At 45.5% G+C, this 22,290-nt stretch overlaps 1 protein-coding gene across 4 annotated transcripts in view; it reads left to right on the forward strand.

Moving 5' to 3' along the window:
• The window catches only part of TET1 (tet methylcytosine dioxygenase 1), a 73,190-nt gene that overhangs the window by 8,440 nt on the left and 42,460 nt on the right, over positions 1 to 22,290 (forward strand). For 3 of the 4 annotated variants that reach the window (XR_011698551.1, XM_071563936.1, XM_071563935.1), the window contains exons 2-3: positions 320 to 2,365; positions 8,669 to 8,719. Coding sequence is in view for 2 of the 4 variants with exons in the window: in XM_071563936.1 (XP_071420037.1) it covers positions 443 to 2,365; positions 8,669 to 8,719 (1,974 nt within the window). In the remaining 2 variants the exon portion in view is untranslated. Of the gene's footprint in view, positions 1 to 319; positions 2,366 to 8,472; positions 8,577 to 8,668; positions 8,720 to 22,290 lie in introns of those variants that run through there. The other variant, XM_071563937.1, reaches the window with a different exon arrangement.

The raw sequence follows: 22,290 nt of genomic DNA on the forward strand, positions 1-22,290 counted from the left end.
TAAATTTTCCCCTTCTTAATCAAGGGAAGGGATGGTTAATGAACTGGTAACAGAGACAACGTAGAACTGTCATAGAACAGTACATATGTGATACTGTTTGGTCATTTGAGCTTGGTTGTGTTGTAGGCCTTTAGGCAAGCTTTGTTTTGCAGTATACCAATCCTTTCAGAGCTTTTGTGTTAATTGAACATAACATCCAACACTGGTATTTCTAATTCTACCTCTGTTTTTAAATACTAAATATGGTCAGTTTAATATATGTGTACCTTTTATTAAATAGAATTTTATTAATGCTATTTTGTACCTTTTTCTGTTTCAGAGTTGGTGCTGTATCAGCACAGAGGGCAGCAATGGGAGTGTGCAGTTGGCTATTGGACAGGTCTCTGAAGAGCTCATGATTTTTTATCATCTCTCCTCTTAACATTCCTGCTGCTCAGCAGACATGGCTCACCACGCGAGGCCTTCCAGATCAGCCAAAAAAGAAGAGTTGGGCAAAAGGAAAACTAACCAGGGCAAAAAGAAATCTAGCCAAGTGAGAAAGAAAGCCACAAAGACTTCCACAAAAGCTGTTGGTTCTGGAAAAGGCAAGAAGCCACCACAAGAAAAAGATGTCAAGAAAAAACAGCAAGAAAAGAAACCAATCATGAGCTCTTCAGGTAGACTTCTCAGGAGCAATGTAAGCAGAACCTTGTCTGGAGCCTCTTGGGTGAGTTTGGAGAAAGCTGACAATGTCCTCTTTCACAACCAGGATTCTTTCAGCATCAATGGCTTTACAATGTCTCTCCGTAACCGACCCTTCTCCTGCAGATTGTCCCAAACTCCAAGCATTGCAAAACCCAAGAAAGCTGCAGCACAGAAAAGGCTAGAAACAAAGGAAAACCATGAACAAGAAGCCCTGGCAGGAGTAGAAGAGAAAAACAATGAAAGTGAAACAGTTTTGACACAAGATTTAGCACAAAATGAGTTGGTTGATCTGCCAGTAGAAGGTTCTCCCTGTAGTGCAGGTGAAGGGCCTGCTATTCCATGTCAGGACAAGGAGGCAGAAATATCTGAAACAAATTACTCTGTTCCAAACAGTTGGGTAACTGATGATGGTACAGAAGCATCGGAGGTGAAATCTAAGGGTGAAGGCCTGCCCTATGAGCTGATACCCAGTGATCTTGACATGGGTAGTTTGGCTGAAGCATTTGTTGAAGGTGCTATGTTTGTGCTTCCACCTTTTCCTTCTGACTCCATAATCACCTCTGAATCAAACTTGAAGGTGTGTGTGGAGACTCCCTTCAGTGTGGTGCCCAACAGCCAAGAGCCTGACCCCAGCTCTGCTGATACCTCAGACCTCAGCTCAGCAGTGCTGACAGAAGAGTCAGTCACACTTGCTACATCCCACATTGAAGCTGGGTTGAACCTGGTGCTACCTTGTGCAGAACAAGACTCAGATTCTGCACCTCTAGTTACCTCTGAGTTTAACTCACAACAACATTTATTAGAAGATGCAAGATCACTTGCAGAGTCCTGCTTGAAGGCAGGCTGGGATTTGGAATCTGAGAAAAAAGACATTGGTTCAAATTCCAGCTCTGTAGCTGCCACTGAATCAAATTTGCTTTTACATTTTGGAGGTGCAAGCTCACTTGCAGAACCCCCCATGAAACTGGTTGTGGATTTTGTACCCATTCACAAAGGACTTGACTCAAATTCAGATTTGAGCTATGCAAGAGAAAATTCAGAGTTTGATGCAAAAAACATTTTTACAGTATATGAACCAGTCTCCAACACCTCTTTAAGCAGTATTGAAGTGCAGGACATTGAACAGCTTGTTAAATGTATTGATGCAGAGACATTAATTTTGAATTCAGGTTATGTCCCCACTTTATATTCAGATTTAGAAAAAGGCACAATCAATAAAATACCTGGTGAAAGCTCTGGACAGTTCTCTGAAGCTTTTGTTTCAGAGTTGCCTTCAAGCATGGGAATCTCTGCTTTTGCCTCAGAGAAAGCCATAAATGCAGATTTTCCAGCTGACTCAAGACTGCAGCATAATGATTATTCATCACAGCTGGGAAGTGTTGGAGTAAGCTTGAATCTGGTTCAGGACAACGTGAGCAACAGCACTGAAGCAGCTGAGGCCTCGGGGCCATCCTCTCTCAAAAATCCAGCTGGTGGTTACCCTGTTGCGTATTCGTCCCTGCTGCCTATGCTGGAGAAGAAGAAGCGAAGGCGCTGTGGGGTGTGTGAGCCCTGCCTGAGGAAGACCAACTGCGAGGAATGCAGCTGCTGCAGGAAGCGCAAAACCAGCCACCGCATCTGTAAGAAGAGAAAATGTGAAGAACTGAAAAAGCCCCCGCCGCCAATCACGCTGCCGTTTGAGGTAAGCCAGAGGAGTCCCAGATTAACTCACTCTTCTGAGGCTTGAGGTTCATTCTGCACAGGGAAGTGCTGCCCACTGAACAGCTCTAGAGGGTTCAGGGTTACTGTTGGAGCTAACAGGTTGTACAGGAACTTCCCCTTCTCATCTGGAGAGGTGTAGGTTAAAGTGAGCTGGAGTTATTCTTGCTCCTGCTTTGTAAATCCATAAAATCAGAGGTAAGTATTGCCTTAGATCTGTGTTCCAGATACTGGCATATTGGCCAAACAATGAATTCACTGGAGTGAGTGAAGAGATGAGAGATTTAAGTGCAGAATGTGGGGAGGAGGGAGATTGAGGGTAGTCCTGTGAGAATTAATTACTAGGGAGAGTGTTGGTATTTCAAAATACTTAAGACTAAAAAGCAAAGGAAAGCGGGCTGTTTACTCCTTACTTCAGTTAAAGGAGGGCTGTTTGCTCCTTGCTTCAGTTAAAGTAATTTGCTTGTGAGGACAGATTTGATGGAAACAAATTTATAAAACTTTAGGACCAGATTGTAGCTGCATTTTCCTCTTTCGCATCTTTCTGCCTTTCTAATTGTCTATTCTTCTGTTTCTCTCCTTTCACTTCTCCTGTCTCTCTCCTTTTGTCTTGTACCACATCCCCCATACATTCTTTCTTTTTCTGTGTTTCTTACTCATTTTTCTGATCCATCAGCATTTTATAACCCAGGTCATTACTTTTGGAACAAAGAGAAGGGGAAAAGACAGTCTGTATGGCCTTGTGATAACAGCACTGACCTTCTGAGAGATTTCAGTCCAAGATCAGGCTATAAATCAGGTAAGTAGGGAGTTGAACATAGATTTCCCACATCCCAACTGAATTCCCTGGCCTCTGAGCTGCAGTGTTGGCCTTTGCACTGCCAGTCCTGCTGGAATTGTTCTGCCTCGTGTGATCCAATAGCACCCGAACCACAGTGGGGAAGAGAGAGGCTGTCTTGGGAGTTAGAACACTGGGACATTTGCCTTGGGATGTGGGAAACTGCAGTTCAAGTCTCTGCAGCAGCGTGTACTGTGAGTGGAGCAGCCCATACTGGGGAGAATCCACCTGCAGTACCTTTCTCAGGAGCAATTCCATGCAAATGGTGTGTTCTTACGACAGGTGGGAATTGCCGTCAGCTGCGGAGAGCTCAGCAGAGCTCCTGCTTTCACTGCTCTGGCCTGTGCCTGCCTGGGCTGGCAGAGAAGGCCCTTCTGGTTTTAAGGCAGCCAAGCAGAAAGAAGAGTCCTGTAGCACATAAGGGATATGATGTAGAAGGATATGATGGAGAGGCTGAGGGAGCTGGGGGTGTTTAGCCTGGAGAAGAGGAGGCTCAGAGGTGACCTCAGCACTGTCTGGAACTCCCTGAAGGGAAGTTCTGGCCAGGTGGGAGTTGGTCTCTTCTCCCAGGCACTCAGCAATAGGACAAGGGGGCACGGGCTCAAGGGGAAATTGAAGTTGGAGAGCAGAAAAAACTTCTTTCCAGAGAGAGTGCTCAGGCAGTGGAATGGGCTGCCCAGAGAGGGGGTGGATTCCCCATCCCTGGAGGTTTTTAAAGTGAGATTGGCTGTGGCACTGAGTGCCATGATCTGGTAAAGGGACTGGAGTTGGACCAAGGGTTGGACTTGATGATCTTGGAGGGCTTTTCCAACCCAATTAATTCTATGCTTCTGTTCCCCTTTGTGGGGGGGAAGTATATTTTAAGTTATAATGTTTAGGGAAGTAGGCTTATACAGCTTGGCGCAGAACTCTTTCAAAAACCTCTTTCTGCCTCAACTGCTCCTAAAATCTCTCTGAAAAAAGAAAAAGTGAGGGGAGGGACAGCTACAATGTGACTTTAGATAGATATTAAAACAATAAACAAGCATGACTTTCTGGCAAAAGAATAGTGACATTATGTCCTCTTGTATATTGAGTTAGTAGGACTGAGGAAGCTCATGGGAGAGAATTGGTGGAGCTGAGGTAGGAAGTGTTCTAAAAGCCATGTTTTAAAATGGGTTTTGACAGGGTTATTGAAAGGAAGCACTCCAGCTTTTCTGTCAATCTTTGTTTTCCAGGCTAAACATACTTCTTTTCTTGTTGCTCAGGCTGACCTTCTCCTTGCAGATTAGCTCTGCCCCTTCACCTTTGTCCTCTTTGGGCACTCCTTTTCCTTTTTTTTTTTATGAGATTCCTTGTTTTTTTTCTTTTCTTTGGCAGCTTTTATTTTGATGTGCTTTCATTTTATTAGACTGGTCACACTCTGTACAGTCCATTCAGAGCTGCACCAGAGACCTCCTTCCTTTCTCGTTAAATTTTGTATGAAGTTTCAGGGTACTGCATGGAGGAAATGAAGTATTCCTGACATTTAAGAACATGTCAGGTATTTTCTTATAAAACTGTGTTTGAATGAAACTTAGTACCTTTTCAGATATTCCTAGAAAAAAGTTTTGTCTCACTTCTAATCTCTAGAAACTGTGCACTGAGAAAATGGAAAAGGAAAATATTTCTGCAGTGTTACATGAGCCCTTTAAACATGTTGAGATCCAGGGGGAGGTGTTGGGGGATGGGGAAAGCTATCACTGTTCAGCAGCTGTCCTTGAGATAAGATTGCAGGGGGTCCCATTGTGTTTTCCCAAACTGGGAGCACTGTGACTCCTGTGACAGTAATGTGTTCCAGACAGAAGGCAGCTGGGGAAACCCAAAACTGTAGGCCTCTGTCCATGGTATGGAAAGTGAACATAAATAATTAAGAGAAATGGGGCTGGCTTCAGTGCTCTCCTTGCTCAGGAGAGTCATGCTTCTTTCTCTCATGTTGGTGGAATGTGAGCATTTTTTGGAGGTGATTCACTGGGAGGAGAGTGTAGGGGATAGACATGCCCTGCATGAGCATAGTTTAAATGTTGGTGCTTTGCCTTAAAGGGAATTATCTCTTCTCATTCTAACAGAAAAATGCACAGGTCCCAGTGAAGTCAGTGAGAGCTGCATTAAATGGCTGTACAGCCAGTGCAGGGTTTGGCAGTGCACGTGTGGTGTTCATGGAAGTGTTGGTTTTCCTTGCGAACTTGTGTGGATTTACAGTTCTAGGGAGTAAGACCTGGCTGGTAGAAGCTGTGACCAAAGTACAGTGCATGTTCCAACACCCCTGCCCAGGTGTGCCCAGGCATTCTACCCTCCGAGTATCAGTGGTGGCTGGAGTTGGTATTAGTCAGGTTACTGTTATTTCCATTAATTCACACATAATCCAGATGAAGATTTGAAAACTATATTGGACTTGAAAAATATAAAAATATCATCCCTATAAACCTTCAGTGATACTTTACCTTCCTGAATGTGATGGGTTTTGCAGGGATGTGATATCATGAAAGTCTGGATAAAGTATTGAGGGCTCTAGTTCCCAGCTCTGTGTGTGACAATATTGTTACATGTGATGCCCCTCTTGCTGAGGGTTCACACTGGGGCTGTTTGGGTAGGAGTTGGTAAAGAAAAATCCTGAAATATAGAAGAGAAAACACTTTTTGCTTATTGAATGTTTTGAAAATAAAATGTAATCAGGGTTGAAGGCATCCGCTGGGGGAAGCTTTAGTTTGGATTTGGTAATTGTTGGATTTCGTGGGACCTGTAGTCAAGAAAGTGACAAAAAAAATCAGGGCACTGAGTGTAAGTTGGCTTGGTTGCCCAAGGTGCCTGGAGACATCTTACTTAATGCTGTAATCAGAGTAACATGGGATATTAACTAACAATAAGGGCCTGCTTGCTTGTGGGTTCTTAGCATGCTGCCGAAAACCCAGACGTATTTAAAAAGGATGCTGCAATTCAAGTTGGTTGGGAAGTTTCCAGTGAGACATTCCTTGAATGAAAAATGCTGATTTAACAGCAATCTTTCATGGCTGCTGTCTCAATGCAACTATCTTTGGGAGGAGCATCTCAAGGAGCCAAATGAAATTTCTCCTTAAGGCTTAAAGAGGAGATGAGAGTTATTAGAACAGCTTGGTGGTTAGGGCTTTTTGTCTGATGCCGACCAGGGGGTTGAACTTTGGTCTCCCACATCCCATCTGTCTCCTCTTGAATTTTTGAAAGGTTTTGCTCTGCTTTGGAACACAACCAAGTGTTGAAATCTCAGAGGGAAGGAAAAAAAAAGAGGCAAAATGGAATTCTTGTTTTTCAGCCAGGCCTAGCTATAATCAAGAAATTTAGACTTTGTGGTATTTATTTTACAATAGACTCCAGAAATATTTAAGCCAGTTGAATTTTAGAATGAGTGCATAGAAACACTCCTGGAGTGACACGTGAGAGTTCTGTAAGGGGGAGCAGCCAGTGGCAGGAGGCTGGTGATGATGTACTCCTGTTTAACACACATACACACTGGGGGTGTGGGAAATAATTACGATTCAGGCTACTTACCATTCTGTGATCTTGGGTGTGGACTGTAATGCAGCCTAAATTACAGTGAGATGGATTAGTTTAGGCTCTAGTTATTTTCAGAGGCTGCATTTGAGAAGTTGCCTCTTCACTGCTCCTTACTTTCTGTGCTGGCTCCTAAGGGTTTTATGGGGAAATTTTTATTTGAAGAGGTTTCTTTCCTTCCTTGTGTATGAGGATCTATTCTAACAGGAGGGAAAAGTACCTGAGTAACAAGGAAACCTGAAACTGCTAAGTGCTGTCCAGTGCACACACTAAACTGGGGACTAAATCTGAGTACTGGGTCTTAGGATTCTAAGAAAACAATTTTTTTTTCTGGACTGCAAAGCATCTTGAGTAGCCAAAACTGCAAAGAAGAATGAGATTCCTGAGTGTATGTACCCCTCGGTTTTATTATACATAAAGAAAACAAAGACTTGTATTTGGGGGGAAAATTACAAATCAGTACTTTTTATCTTACCTGATCCTAAATGCTATTTAATCCATCACTGTGGTGCAACAAATGAGAGTATAGATAGAAGGTAGCATCACACCAGAGAAATGGGGACCAGCTTTCTGTGAATCCTCTGCGGCAGGAGGAGCTGTGAGTCCCCGGCTGGGCATCCGCACCAGCCACCGGCCGGGGAGAGCAGCAGAGGTAGAAGAAAGTTTCAGCTCGCAGTCTGTAGCTGATAAGATGACCTTATTGGCTTTGGGATGTTTTCCCTTTCTTTAGTGCACAACCCCACGGCCAGCGTTCCGGTTTAACGCCCGCCGCGGGCTGTGTCGGCGATAGACACGCTGGCACTCGTTTGTTGTCTCTGGTTGGCGACTGTCTGTGCGGTCCGGGAGGGCTCGGTGCGATCCCTCCGGCCTCCCTGCACACCCGGCTAAGCGTGTTATCGCGGAGCTGCGGGAAAATACGCGGGGCTCGGGGTGTTCATGTGGTGACCGGTCCCGCGGCGTTCCGGCCGCGTGTCCCTCCGGGGCGGCCGCGTGTGTCCCGCAGCTCGGGCCGGGGGGGCCCGCGTGTGTCCCGCAGCTCGGGCCGGGGGGGCCCGCGTGTGTCCCGCAGCTCGGGCCGGGGAGGGGGGGGGCGCATGTTTCCCGCAGCTCGGGCCGGGGAGGGCCGGACTCCCGCAGCTCGGGCCGCGGGGGACGCCGCGTGTGTCCCGCAGCTCGGGCCCGGGGGGGGGGGGGGGGGGGGGGGGGGGGGGGGGGGGGGGCGCGCGTGTGTCCCGCAGCTCCGGCCGGGGGGGGGGGGGGGGGGGGGGCGCGTGTGTCCCGCAGCTCGCGCCGGGCAGGGCCGGACTCCCGCAGCTCGGGCAGGGGGCCGTGTGTCCCCCCGCGCCCGCGGTTCCCGCAGCTCGGGCAGGGCCGCGGCTCGGCCGCCCGTGCACGGCGCTGTGCGCGCGCACGGAGCCACGCGTGCGGGTGCACGGGGGCCGTGTCCTCGCCTGACCCCGATCGCGGCCGCGCTGCCCGGGGCGGGTGCCCCGCACGGGTGTCCCGCTCGCAGCCCCCGGGCCGTGCGCGTGGGCGGCCCCGGCTCCTCCTCCTGCCCCTCCGCGCCGGGCCCGCCGCGGCCGCCGCCGGGAGCGCCGCTGTTGTTGGCCGCGGGGCGGCGCTGCGGGGCCCCGTGCGCGGTCCCGCGGGCGGGGGCGGGGGGGTCCCGCACGAGGCGCGCGGCCGCCGCTGCGGCAGGAAGCGAAGATGGCGGGGCCGGGCCGGGGCGCGCGGCGCGGGCCGCCCGCGATGTGAGCGCGGCCGGCGGCGGCGGAGGGGCCGCCGGTGCCGCCGCCCGCCCCACTCCCCGGTACTGATGCGGGATGCAGCGCCGGAACAGCGCGGGGCGGGCGCGCCTGCCTCTGTCACCACTGCTCATGCTCTGCAATTTCGTTTTTTTAGGTCCTAACAGAAAACAAAAGGCCTCAGAGGAGGAAGCAAAGAGTTTTAAAGGTAACCGATGGTTGTTTTGATGTCTGTCCCCTCCCATTGTGAGCGGCATTTTGGTGTCACACAGCCCAGGAAGCCCAAGGGTTAAAGGCTGGGTAGCGGCGCTTTCCAGCTATTCAGCAGATTAGCTAATTTTAAAAGCACAGAACATGTCCTTTCTCTCCTCTTTCTCTCCAGCATGTTGTAGACATATTTGAAACCTTTTGCACGAGTCTGCAGACCAAAAGTTTGCTTTCCATCACTTTAAAGGCTCCCTTTAATTTCCTCTGTTCCCGGTTCATACTTCCAGAGGTAACAGTTTTTAGCATACAGGTTTTATGGCATCTGAGATTTCACATGAAAAGTCAGTGTTAGAAGGCAAGCCAAGTTAACAAAAATGGAATTTTTATAGTTACTCTACTGCAGTTTTGATTTCCTTTCTTTCATTAAACTTTGGTGCAACTGAAACTGAAAATTCTGTAAACTTACAACAACCTCCAGTTTCACAGGGTAACATGTTCCTGCCACACTTCTAAGATGGCTTTCCTTCATGATAACAAAAGACTGGTGTTTCCAAGGGAAATGTCTCAGTTTTTATAACAAAATACAGACTTGCTACAGTCATGGCTATTTCTTTTTTAAGTAATAAGTAGCACATTGATAATGCCTCTTTCAGTTAATCTTTAGAATATTTTGAACAGAAATAAGTCTGTTGTTGCAAACTAACATGTTGGAGGATGAATGATGTGAGTGAGATGGATGGTGTGTGTAAGGTGAAAGTAAGGAAAATGAGAAAAAATGTACATTGTTAAATTTAATTTGAACTAGTCTCTTATGCCAGCTAAATGTAATGTAGTTTAGTGTTTCAGAATTTCAAAAGTTACTGGACATAGTGGATTTGATAAATGCTGAATGGGCTGTAGTGTAACTTTACTTTAAAACATCCCAATTTCTTAATAGTGTTGTTGTCACTGTTGCATGTTACAAAAGCTTTGGTAAGACCCAAGTTAAGATTAAATATGGAGCAAATAATCTTACTTGAGTTGCGTGTATGTCCAGCCTCGAAGGTGTCTGTGGGGGAGTAGTTGTGCAAACCCACCTCTATGCTGGCAGTAATTGTGCTTTTTTTTTTCCTTACATGCAATAAATCCATTAAAATATATAGCATTTTCATTATGTTGTGGGTATGCTTTTAATTACGCTTTGTAATTGCTGCTGCTCTTGTCAGTGTGTAGGTGTAGCTGAAACTTGAAGCACTTGCTCATTCTGTTGTGTGCAGTTGGTAGTAGCATGGAAACTGAGGAGTGTTTGTAAATGAGCTGTTCAGTTTGTGAGGTGTAGTTGGTGACAGCTGTTCTGTCAGTGTGGAAGGCTTGGGGAACTGTTGTTGTTTCTGGTCACTGCCAGATAACCTGCACTGGGTGTCTGTCTGCAGTGGGGGTTCATAGCTGGACCTGGAGACTTCCCTCTTGGGTTCATCTTGCCACTGTTTGTGGCTTGATGGCTGAGCAGGTTGCTGTGTAATATGATGCCATCAGTCCCCTCCTTTCCAGAAGACCTTCTGGAGAGTTTTTCCCCCTTGGCCCTTGAATGGAAAGGGTTGGTTGGGTTTGTGTGTGTATAGTGTCTGTGTCAGTCATTGGACTTGGGTTTATTTCTTGTTTGATTTTTCCTTCCCCAAACTGATTCTGCAGTGTTCCCTCATTGGTTTTAGGTACTGGTCTTTGTATTTTCTGCTATTTGTCTGGGGTTTGTGATGCTGAAGTGTATTTCCTAAGGCTCAGTTCACTTGCATCCACCAAATAAGGCCCAGTACCTCTGAAGGCATCCCATGAAATGCTGGTTGGGTTGATGGGGTTGGTCTTGTTTTTGGAGGGGAGGAAGGAGCTTGGACGTCTTAAGTTGCAGCTCTGTCAACTACAGTGACCTTAAAAAAAATGAAAAAGCTGCCTAATTTGCAGACTTCTTTACTAGGGCATTTTAAAAAATTACACTCTGACCATGGCTCTAACCTGGCTTTTGTTCTTGTTGGTACTACCTTGTAAAATGATGTTGAATTATAACTTCAGTGTTTGATTTAATGATTGGTACTGATTGAGGGCATCTGACCAGGGATGCTTTCAAAATTTCAACACAGTATCTTTTTTTTTCCTTTGTATTTTTCTTCAAGAAGTATTCTTAACTTCATTAAAGAAGGAATTTTAGTACTTTCTTGCAATAATACATGTAGTTAGTATTTTTCTAATACTCCTAAGTTTTGATAGAGCCCCAATTATTTACTTGGAGGGCTTGTGCTCTTTGTCATTGTGCTGCTTAGGACCAACATATTCACAAATTCTGCACAGGATGAAAATAAGCAGCGGTTCCCTGTTGAAAATTGGTCAGGGAGATATAAAGAAGACAAAAACTGATACATACTATTAAACATTTACTATTTACACTTGTGTTTTAATGCTGCTTTCTGGTTATTGGAGGAGTCATTGAGGAAATTCTTCCATGCCATGAATCCTGTGTTAGGTTCTCCATGTTTACTTAAAAAGAACATCTGAAATATTCATCACTTCCAGCAAGCAAGTGCGCATTGGAGGAAGTCTTTGTGAGCTCACAATAATGGATACAAAGGAAGAAATATACTTAGTTATCTTTGGGGTTTATATTGTGTTGTTTCAGACACTTCTTTAATTTTAATTCTAGTAATGGAAATCTATATTGATCTCTTCACTGTCTAGAGCTACCTGAAGGGAAGTTCTAGCCAGGTGGGGGGGTTGGTCTCTTCTCCCAGGCACTCAGCTATAGGACAAGGGGGCACGATGGGCTCAAGCTCTGCCAGGGGAAATTGAAGTTGCAGATCAGAAGGAAATTCTTTCCAGAGAGAGTGCTCAGGCATTGGAATGGGCTGCCCAGAGAGGGGGTGGATTCCCCATCCCTGGAGGTTTTTCAACTGAGATTGGCCGTGGCACTGAGTGCCATGATCTGGTAAAGGGACTGGAGTTGGACCAAGGGTTGGACTTGATGATCTCGGGGGTCTTTTCCAACCCAATTGGTTCCATGATTCTGTGAAAGGATTAACACTTAAAAATTGGTTTGCCTACATTTCAGAAGGCTTATTACACCCCCTGCTTTGCTTGCCATCATCCTTCTTTTAGCCACTTTATGATGTTGTGGCTCAGCTCGGGCAGGGCAGGGCACCTCTCCCTAACAGTGGAAAATTGTTTGCAGTCACTCCCAAGTCCGGTAGCACAGCTCAGAAGAATGGGACAGTTGCCCGTGGCATCATGTTGTTGTCAGGGACTCTGCACTCTCCACGTGCAGGCAGCAGTGGCACCGGTTAGGAAACCTCTCACGGATGAGCACAGTGAAGTGCAGGCGTTCTGTGGAGCCAGGGCTGCCTTTTGGGTGGCTGTGGGTGTTGGCTGCCCTGGTGGAGATTTTTTAAAAAAGGAAACACACCAAAAAAAAAAAAGAAGAAAAAAAGGGAGGGAGGAAAAAAAGAAGGGAAGAGACTGTAAGAGAGATCCAGAATTATATATGCAGTGCTAAGTGAGTTTTGTGACTGCAGGCACAGTCTTTGTTCTCTGCCTGCCTCTGTTCATGCATAAACACCCGGAGGGTGATTGAGGGACCAGGACAGTGTGAACGGTGCCTGCTCAGACTCTGTAAAGTCCCTGCACTTTAAGACAAGCCAAAAGCCAGAGATGACTCAGTACCTAGAACTTCTGGGTTGTTTATAAACATCATATTAAGAACAGTGAAAGTTTCATTTCCATCAAAGCTGCTTGAGCACCCTCTTAATTTTCCTCATGCACAAAGCATAGTTTTTTCTTGTAAAAAACAACTTTATATTTTAAAGTTGACTTGGCAGACCTGCTGTTGCCCTTTTTATGATGCAGTTTTAGTTTTGCTTCTTAAAGAAATAAAAAATATGTCTTTTTTGTCCAGGTCATAAATGTGTTAACAAGGCTTAGGAAGGTAACTGCTAGAGTTCATGCTAATGCTTTGAGTGAGCAAGGATTGAACTGATTTTGAGCATTTAGTCTAAATTATAGTGTATGCTTTTAGTGCAGAATATCTGCCAAAATATTTAGCTGGAAGAAATTAAAGTTTATTACTTTTTTCCTCCTTTAAACTGAGATATGAGCAAGTCAGTGGATGGAATTGCACTGCTGTGGAATTTTACAGGGAAAGACAGAATGGTGCAATACAAGTTGGAAAGGATGTTGTCTATGTTGTATTTTTAAAGGGACATTATCACCTTCGAGAATATTCCTTCAGTAAATGCCAATTAAAATTGCTTTGAGTACTGATTGGAAGTGTCTGGCTATTTTTTCATGTCTTTGATCCCTTTTTTAAAGAGGGAGGTCTTACTTTTGGTATTGGGGCATCCCAGGCTAATTAGTTATCATAGTATGGATTGTCTTGGAAAAGACCTCCGAGATCATCAAGTCCAACCCTTGGTCCAACTCCAGTCCCTTTATCAGATCATGGCACTCAGTGCCACGGCCAGTCTCAGTTGAAAAACCTCCAGGGATGGGGAATCCACCCCCTCTCTGGGCAGCCCATTCCAATGCCTGAGCACTCTCTCTGGAAAGAAGATTTTTCTGATCTGCAACTTCAATTTCCCCTGGCAGAGCTTGAGCCCATCGTGCCCCCTTGTCCTATTGCTGAGTGCCTGGGAGAAGAGACCAACCTCCCCACCTGGCCAGAAATTCCCTTCAGGTAGTTAAATTTTATAGTAAGGTAAATAACTTAGCTGTTACTTAGATTTTTTTTTGACTAAGTTACACTTTTTCGAAAGAAGTGTTGTTCTGATTTTGATCTTTTTCAAACTGGATGTGCACTTGTCTAAATGGGATGACATTTTTTGCCCTGGACAGGCAGTTGCAGCAGCAGGTGTGAGCAGACGTGCCTCTGGTGGGGCTGAGCAGGCACTGGGACGTACAGCCTCCCCAGCACCTCCACAGGAACACACTCCGTGAGCCTGTGGGGCACTTGCACGTTGTTTGTGCAGTTCTGCTGCCTTTACTTGGGTATGTAGATGTGCTTTGAGTACAGCTCCAACAAAAAGAGCCTTTGTAAGTGGTCTGTAAATTATTAACCTTACTCTAGTAATTTTCTAATCCTTAATTTTTCAAGCCAGTTTCTGGTGCAGTTGAAACCTGTCCCTTTTGAACTCTTCCTGTGGTACAGAGTGAGCTGGGCAGGATGCAGAGCCACTGCCCACTCTTCCTGCAGAGCTCCCTTACTCCAGGGCTGCTCCCTTTCCCTTCCACCTCCTCCTTTGCCCCAGAACTCCCCAGAATCCTGAGGGGGAAAGGGACACTGTCCTTTGAGAGGAGTACAGGGAGGAGTAGGTTTTTCAGTTTTAACTCACCTGTTGCTGTGGCAGAGCAGTTGTGAGGTTCCTGCCTGTCCTCAGGGAATGGTGGGGCAGAGGCACAGAGAGACTGTGACCCTTCCCCTGGACTCTGCCTTGGGGAGGCCACACCTTGAGTGTTGTGTTCAGTTCTGGGCCCCTCAGTTCAGGAAAGAGATTGAGGGGCTGGAGCGGGGCCAGAGAAGAGCAACGAGGCTGGAGAAGGGACTGGAGCACAAGTGCTGTGGAGAGAGGCTGAGGGAGCTGGGGGTGTTTAGCCTGGAGAAGAGGAGGCTCAGAGGTGACCTCAGCACTGCCTGGAACTGCCTGAAGGGAAGTTCTGGCCAGGTGGGGGTTGGTCTCTTCTCCCAGGCACTCAGCAATAGGACAAGGGGGCACGATGGGCTCAAGCTCTGCCAGGGGAAATTGAAGTTGGAGAGCAGAAAAAACTTCTTTGCAGAGAGAGTGCTCAGGCATTGGAATGGGCTGCCCAGAGAGGGAGTGAATTCCCCATCCCTGGAGGTTTTGAAACTGAGCTTGGCCGTGGCACTGAGTGCCATGATCTGGTAAAGGGACTGGAGTTGGACCAAGAGTTGGACTTGATGATCTCGGAGGTCTTTTCCAACCCAGTGGAATCTGTGATTCTATGACTGGGAAGTGTTGGGTAGGGCCAGGCTGAACCTCCTGCTTACAGTGGAGGGGTTTGCATGCTTTGAATTGTTATTTATTTGGAGATCTCAACTCTTATGGTATGTTTGACTGCAGTGCTGGGTCTTCCACTTCATTGTATTTAGAAGTGGAACTTCTTACAATGGTAGAAAATGTGTTTGTGATTGAAAATGTCATACAATATCCAGTAAAAGCGACATAATTTGTGGGAAGACAAGAAAATGTACATGTGGATATGAAGGTCATGGGTACATTGATACATAGTTTATATGTTCTGTAAAGCTCCAACAGCACAAAAAACCCACTGGTTTTCTATTCCAGGTATGTTGTTTTGTTGCCATTATTTGAATTCACTACAGAATTATGAGCTTTATTCAACACTTGTTCCTGCTGTATGTAATGTAGGCATTGAAATAACTGAGAATGGCTTTGCCAGTTCCAGTAATCTGTTATCAGTGTGCTGTTTGTCCACACATTTATAGACAGTGTCTAGAAAATGCTTTGCAAAGGGGCCCTACCTGCTTAGGATCTGATACCGTATTGCTACACAAACTTGTTTATTGCTTTTAGTAACTCATGTGGAACAAATCGAGTGAGAAGCCTCAAACTTACCTTAGAGGCAGCAGGTTTTTCCCTTTTTTTTTTCTTTCTGCCATGTTATACTAAGACTTTTGGTCACTGTTACTGAGTACAGGAAAGTTAATTTAGCAGATACTACAGCAGCAAACTTTGCCATGGACAGTAGCAGAAGCCTTGCCCATGTAGAGGCCAAAAGATTTAATTCCTGATTGTGGGATTTCATTTGAGAGGTGAGAATTCTTGAATTCTTCTAAAGGCATAAAAAAAATAAATACATGAAACCTAAACAATATAATAAAAAAGGAAATCTGGGTTTACATATAAGCAACTAACAATAATCACTTTTCATTAACTTATGCAAAATTAATATATAGACTATACTTGGCTGTCCTTGTTGTCCTAACAACTTTAATATTAAGCCTCTTAGAATATGATAATTTTTTGAGGGTGACTTAAAACTGAGTGGTTTGTGTCTCAGCTGTGAATTTGTTTCTCAGTGTTTTGTTGGTGCTGTCTGTATTGCATTATAATTTAATTGATGCTCTAGTAAAATGTGGCTCTAGGTTTAACTTCCCTAAAATCAAGGTTTTGCAGAACTTGTGAGTCAGAGCAGAAACGTCTGTGTTTAAAGATGAGCGGCACTTCCTCGTGTGACAGGTGGTCCCTGCTGAGCTGTGCAGTGTGAAAGCTGCTCTTCCTGGAAAGAGCAAGTGGAAGTTACACACAGTATACATTCCTTTTTGAGCCTTACACATAGGTATGTGATAGCTAGAAGAGGAAACACCATTCACAGTTATTCAGGCTTTTTCCTCATAAGGAAGGAAAACATAGATGCTAAATCCTCAATAGCACTGCAGCCTTGTAGCTTAGTGGCTGAAGTGATCAGCATGGCTATTTTTCTTTTTTAAATCTGAATTACCTTGAGCTGCTCCTCTGCTGTACCTGTCACCAGCTTTTCTATTGCTAAAGAGTATTAGTTACTCCTTTTAGTCTCAGCAGCTTTAAACCCAGACTAGAATGGGGGTGTGTGTTCGTAGCAGTTCTGTCCCCAGAGCCTTGATGGGCATGTAGCAGCTTGTAAATAATATAATTAATTGCACTGCAGGTGGTGGGGCACTGAAGGTGGAGGAGCTGAGTGTCTTCCTGGTTAGGTTATAGGCAGTGTGAAAGTTACATTGTTAGTTTAGGAGTCGGGATCTTCACTGCACTGAATACAGAGAAATTAACTTGTGTCAGTTTGATTCCCACATGGTAAACCCAGGTCATTGTGAGCCCTTGTTCTTGTGCTTACAGATTGCAAGACTGTATCCATTTATCTGGCTTAAGCGTCATGTTTTACAAATATCTCAAAGAAGTAAAATTTGAAAACTTCCGTGGATGAAAAGTGAATCAAAAGACCTAACCAGATGCTTAAATTCTTTGCTGTTTCTCTGTCCCTCTGCAAAAATGTGCACCATCGTTCAAGGCCGGACTTCTCTGGCCTTAACGTAAAGTCACTGAGTCTTGTTACACTTTTGTCTGCGAGAACAAGGAGCCCTCTGTTATCAGGGTTCTTTTCCACACAGGCTGAGCAGGAGTTTGTGGCTTTTCAATCTTCTTTTTTTTTTGGTAAACTGCATAGAGTGAGTAGAGAATGAACTTGAGGCTTTCACTTCAAGATGTTTCAATCCTTTGTCATTATTGTGGTCTTTGGAGCCCTCTCCAGCATATCAATGTCTTGCCTGAATTGGGGATGCCAGAACCGAGTCCTTTGTTCCACTGGCAGGTGCAAAAGTGCCAAGTACAGGATAGAAAGTAACGAGTCTTTGCCTAATTATGTTGGTGTTATGCACCCAGGAATCTCACTAACCCTCCTGGCCATAAAAATAGCAACAGTAGTCTCTGTAGTTACTGTGCAGTTGATAATTGGCCTGTTAATGTGCTCTGGGAGGTGGAAACCTCTTGTGAGAATGGTCCCATGTCTCTGTTCCTGGGTACACAACTTTTCCTTCAGCTCTGATGGAATGGCTGGCCAGCTTCCTTTGGGAAGTGTGTCTGCTCTTGGAATTGCTATTTTTTGTGAGGATTAATGTCTCTGTTCTCTGAGGTCCTTGCTGAGGATGTTACACCCAGCTGGGGGCTGAAGCCCCTGTTCCAAAGGCTGTGGTGCTTCTCCTCTCCCAGTCCAGGGCCAGGCAGCACGTCCTCAATGCTGTGCTGAGGGTTCCACGGACACCACTGAGGGGGGATGAATTCAAAGACTGCGTGTCTTTCATCTCTGCTTTTGAGTTAAAGCACATCAGGGGAAAGTTCTATTAGGGAATACATATTGCTGCTGATTGTATAATTTTTCTTTTGTAGCTTAATTGAGTGCTATGTTTTCCAGAGCTGCCAGAGTCTCTTTGAGTGCTTGGTTTTAGCATTGAAGACTAATGATTGAGTAATTTAAAACACCAGTAAAAAACAAACCAAAGCAAACCCCAAACCCAAAGAAAACAAAAACCACCAAGCAAAATGCTTGTTCATGTTTGCTTCTGTGGCAGAAAAAGTGCTGTAATGTTTGGGGTTTTTTCTTAACACATCTACTTCTTGAATGCCTGTGTAGAATAATGGAGTGTCCTTCAGTCTTTATTTTTTCTTGCTTCTGTTTGTAGCTTTTTACAACCTAGAGCTCAGAGATGATGGAAACAATTGGAGTTGGTGGCTGAGAGCTTATTTCCAAGCAGTAACCCAATAAATACATTTCTATGGGAGTCACCATGCTGCCTTTAGAGGCAGAATTAGTATCCTGTAGTCTTTTATTTTGTTATTAAGTGTACCCTTTAGGCTTTCATACCGTATATCTTCTCTGTAAGTGGTCTCACAGAAGCTGTTGCACCAGGTGGGCAGGAGGGCTGCACTAATGGAGAGAAAAGGAGGAGAACAAAGATGTTAAGACTTTGGGACCATAATATACTAATTCCTTGTGTAAAGACAAGATAAGGAGCTGTTCTGGTGGGAATGCTGCCTGGTGTGTGAAGAACACAGCAGAGAGGATATAAATATGGGTTCAGTGGAGATGGAACTGAGAAGGAAGGGAGAGCTAAGCTGTAGCCTGTAGAATGCTCTTTGCTTTTGTCTCTACAGATATGGGGCAAAAGCAACCAGCAACTAGAGCAGAGTTTTCAGCTGTAGTAAAATCAGTGTGGAATGCTACCTGCTGTGATGCTCAGGTTGGTGACTTTGGGTGGATTTGATACTCAGGATCAGGGAAGCTGGAAGTGCAGGGGATCCCTCCAGGAGGACCTGGATGTCCTGCCCCAGGTCAGGTCACTTTCTCTAGGTTTGCAGAGCCTCTTGTTCCCCTGAGTTTCTGTATAAAGCAGCCTCTCTAAGCTTGTCAATGGAATTTTGCTGAGTCCTGTCCTGTCCCTCAGTGCCATCTGTGAGCATTGCTCTCTTGAGGGGCAAAACATCTTGTATGTGCAGGCTTGTCTTCATTGATGAGGGTCCCCAGCCTGGTTCTCTGCACTAAGGCCCACAGAAAACGTGCCTTGGCTGAGTCATAGGAGTGTGGTACACTGAGCTCCTTCATGGCCATGGTTGTTCTGCAAGTGTGGTGGCTTCCAGTCAGGCTTATGGGAATAGGCCCCAGCTTGCTACTTGGCCCCTGCTTGGCTGTTCTCTCTTTTAGGGTTCTGCTTGGAAACCCTGCTTGGGCTGCAGACTGGGCAGCAACATATAGCACGTCATTGTCTGCATTACAGCAGTCAAACATGTAGCATGTCTGAAATAGATGTTTATCCTTAAATGTATGCTTGTATTTGCCATTAATTTAATGCAAAAAAACTCCTGGGCTGTACCCAGAAAGTGTCCTGTAGTTTGCACAGCATCCCTGTTATATTTGTCTCTGTTTTAACCAGTGCATGGCTTCCCATAGAGCATAAGCAAGTATTTCTCCACACCTGTCTCTGTCTCCCTGTTGCCTGTCCTGTCCACGTCTTATCTCCTTACCCCTGTATGTTGATCCAGTGCAAGTCCTGGATTCCCCTGGATTTCTGCATGTCCTGGGGAGCAGACACGAGACAGTGAGAATAAATTGTGTAGGAGTAAATGCTGCTGGTCAGCTGGCTGGTGCTTCCCTATGTCTGGTGAGACAGTGACATCTGACAGTCAGACTATGAATAAAACACCCTGTTTCTTTGTTAGATGAAGTACACTTGGGTTTTTTTCCAAACGGTTTTTCTGAAAGAAAACTTCTGCTGTGGTATTTGAGCTGTGAGGACCTGCCAGCTCTGTCCCAGCATGGAAGGTCCTGTGGGAATGGCTGTGTGACTGCAGACACTGCAGCAGGATCCAGCTTACCCACTGCACTGCACTGTGCAAGTGCTTCTCACTCATCCCCTTGTGCTGAGGAATGTTGTGGCCTTGGAAGAGCTGCCTCTTGGGTGGTCCTGGTTGTTGGCACAGCTGGGAGTGTGCAAGTGTTGTTGGAGTGTTGGGCACTGTGTTCTCATGGGGCCCTGGGCAGAGTCCTACAGGGAGGGCTACTTAGGGGACTTGGCATTGGTGATCATGTTACTCACCATGACTTGCTTGTACAGCCAAGTTACCATTTGTTTGGGCATCATCTGTTGTTTCTCCTTTATAGAATCATAGAATGGATTGGGTTGGAAAAGACCTCCGAGATCATCAAGTCCAACCCTGGGTCCAACTCCAGTCCCTTTACCAGATCATGGCACTCAGTGCCACGGCCAATCTCAGTTGAAAAACCTCCAGGGATGGGGAATCCACCCCCTCTCTGGGCAGCCCATTCCAATGCCTGAGCACTCTCTCTGCAAAGAATTTCTTCCCGATATCCAACCTAAACCTCTCCTGGCAGAGCTTGAGCCCATGCCCCCTTGTCCTACTGTTGGTTGCCTGGGAGAAGAGACCCCACCTGGCCAGAACTTCCCTTCAGGCAGTTCTAGACAGTGCTGAGGTCACCTCTGAGCCTCCTCTTCTCCAGGCTAAACACCCCCAGCTCCCTCAGCCTCTCCCCACAGCACTTGTGTTCCAGTCCCTTCTCCAGCCTCGTTGCTCTTCTCTGGCCCCGCTCCAGCCCCTCAATCTCTTTCCTGAACTGAGAGCCCAGAACTGAACACCACACTCAAGGTGTGGCCTCACCTGGGTGAAGTTTCAGTGATACAGCAGTGGCTGTAGCAGACTGTGTGGTTCCTGCCCTAATAGCACAAACTATTGCAGAGCCTGAGCTTGAGCATGATTTGTTAGAGGTTTGTGTCCTGACAGAGTGGTGCTCTCGTTAATGAGACAGAGGAAATTACTTGTATTGATCTGGTTGATTCTTTAGCTTTTCATTACACTTGTGTAAAAGCCCTAGAAATAGATCAGATCAGACTCATATGCTCAACTTCCATGAATGTTAACCCTGGTGCCTGGGATTGTGGTGTCCTTGGGGATGGATTGTTCCAAGGGTGAGGGGAAGCATCAAATGAGCTCTGTTCCTGCAGCATGTCTGTGTCTCTCTGTGTTGGGAAATAAGGGCTTCACAGATTAACAGACTGACAAGTGGCCTTTCCTGTTTGCCAGAGAAAAGAACAGGTATCTTTTAAGATCCGTTGCAGTTCAGTAACAAGAGGTAAAGCAACATAGTCCTCGAAAGGCAGAGTTTGATTAAAACAATAATATCTGATTTTATGGCAATATTTATTCTTCATGTGGAAAAATAAAATCATGCCAGTGTTATGCTTCCTTTGGTTCTTTTTTTCTTCATTGCATGTGGGCAGCTTGGAGTAGAGTTAGTGGGAAATAAGTAAGAGGAATTATTTTATTTTACAAGTAATCCCAGTTTGCAGCTGGGATCCTTGGGGCCTTAGAGGGACCCAGCAGTGCTGACAGATTAGGGGAGAACTGCAGTAATGTTGAGCACAGCAGTGCTTTGGGTCAGATGAAGGGTTTTATTGAGGAACAGCCTAGCTGAGAGGGGTGTGATGACACCTCTGTCCTGAGTGCTGCCAGTGGATTCTCTGCCACATCTCCTCTGTGCTGATTGTGGATGGACCCTCCTCCTTCCCCACACCTCTCCTTGCTCCCAAACTACAGCCTGAGGTTATTAAGGGTTTTTTTAACGTAGTGAACAATCCTAACAATGAAGGGAATACATAGTGTGTCATGTTGACAATGTGCAGATGGTGGGGAATTGTTTTAATCTGATTCTATCTCCTCAGCCTCCTGGTTGTCTGATTAAATAGTTTTAATTACAGTTTTACATGATTGGGACAACTTTTGGATTGGTAGAGGTATTAGATACACTTTTGCTGAAGAAATAGCAGCAATTTCATATTCTAGTTCTTAAGTTAAATTAAGGTAATTGAAATTCAGCTTTTGCACAGATATAGAATTATGGGGTTTTACTTTTCTGTGGTGGACCCTTAAAATATTTTCTGGTACAGTTGCAAAGACCTGTGTGATTCATTTACTCCTGCTAACAAGAGAAGTGTTTAACCTGTGTAGCTTTTGAGATCCCTTAGAAACTGCTCAGTGATCCCTGGGTCTAGGAATCACTGATTGAAAATCACCAGGATCCAAAGGAGCTCAGGCTTACAGACTGTTAGTAAGGATGTGTGTAATGAAAACATGAAATAAGGAATCTTTTGTGTAACTTCTCTCGGTTTGACTCAGTGCTGGACACATTTTTGCATAACATTTCCATGAGAATTTTATGCCTCATAATTCTTAGGCCATGCTCTGGATTCTGTGTTTGTGCTTTATCAGTTGGGAGGAGGACACTGGCCTCCAGATGGAGCTGGCTCCAGGTGCCTGGTTTGGCCTGGGGGTTTCTGGCAATTCCATCTTAATGGTCATAATTAATCATAAATCTAGTTTGCATTTGGGTTTTTTTAGTTGCTTTCTAAGAGAAGTGCATACCCTTTAGTTGGTAGGAGTGCAGAACCATATCTGATTTGCCTGAGTGGTTTCCATTGAGCTGGATGGTATTTTCTGGGCACTGCCATGATGTGCTGTGCCATCAAGGGGT

This window comes from Pithys albifrons, chromosome 9 (assembly GCF_047495875.1).
Source record: "Pithys albifrons albifrons isolate INPA30051 chromosome 9, PitAlb_v1, whole genome shotgun sequence".
Lineage (NCBI taxonomy): Eukaryota > Metazoa > Chordata > Aves > Passeriformes > Thamnophilidae > Pithys > Pithys albifrons.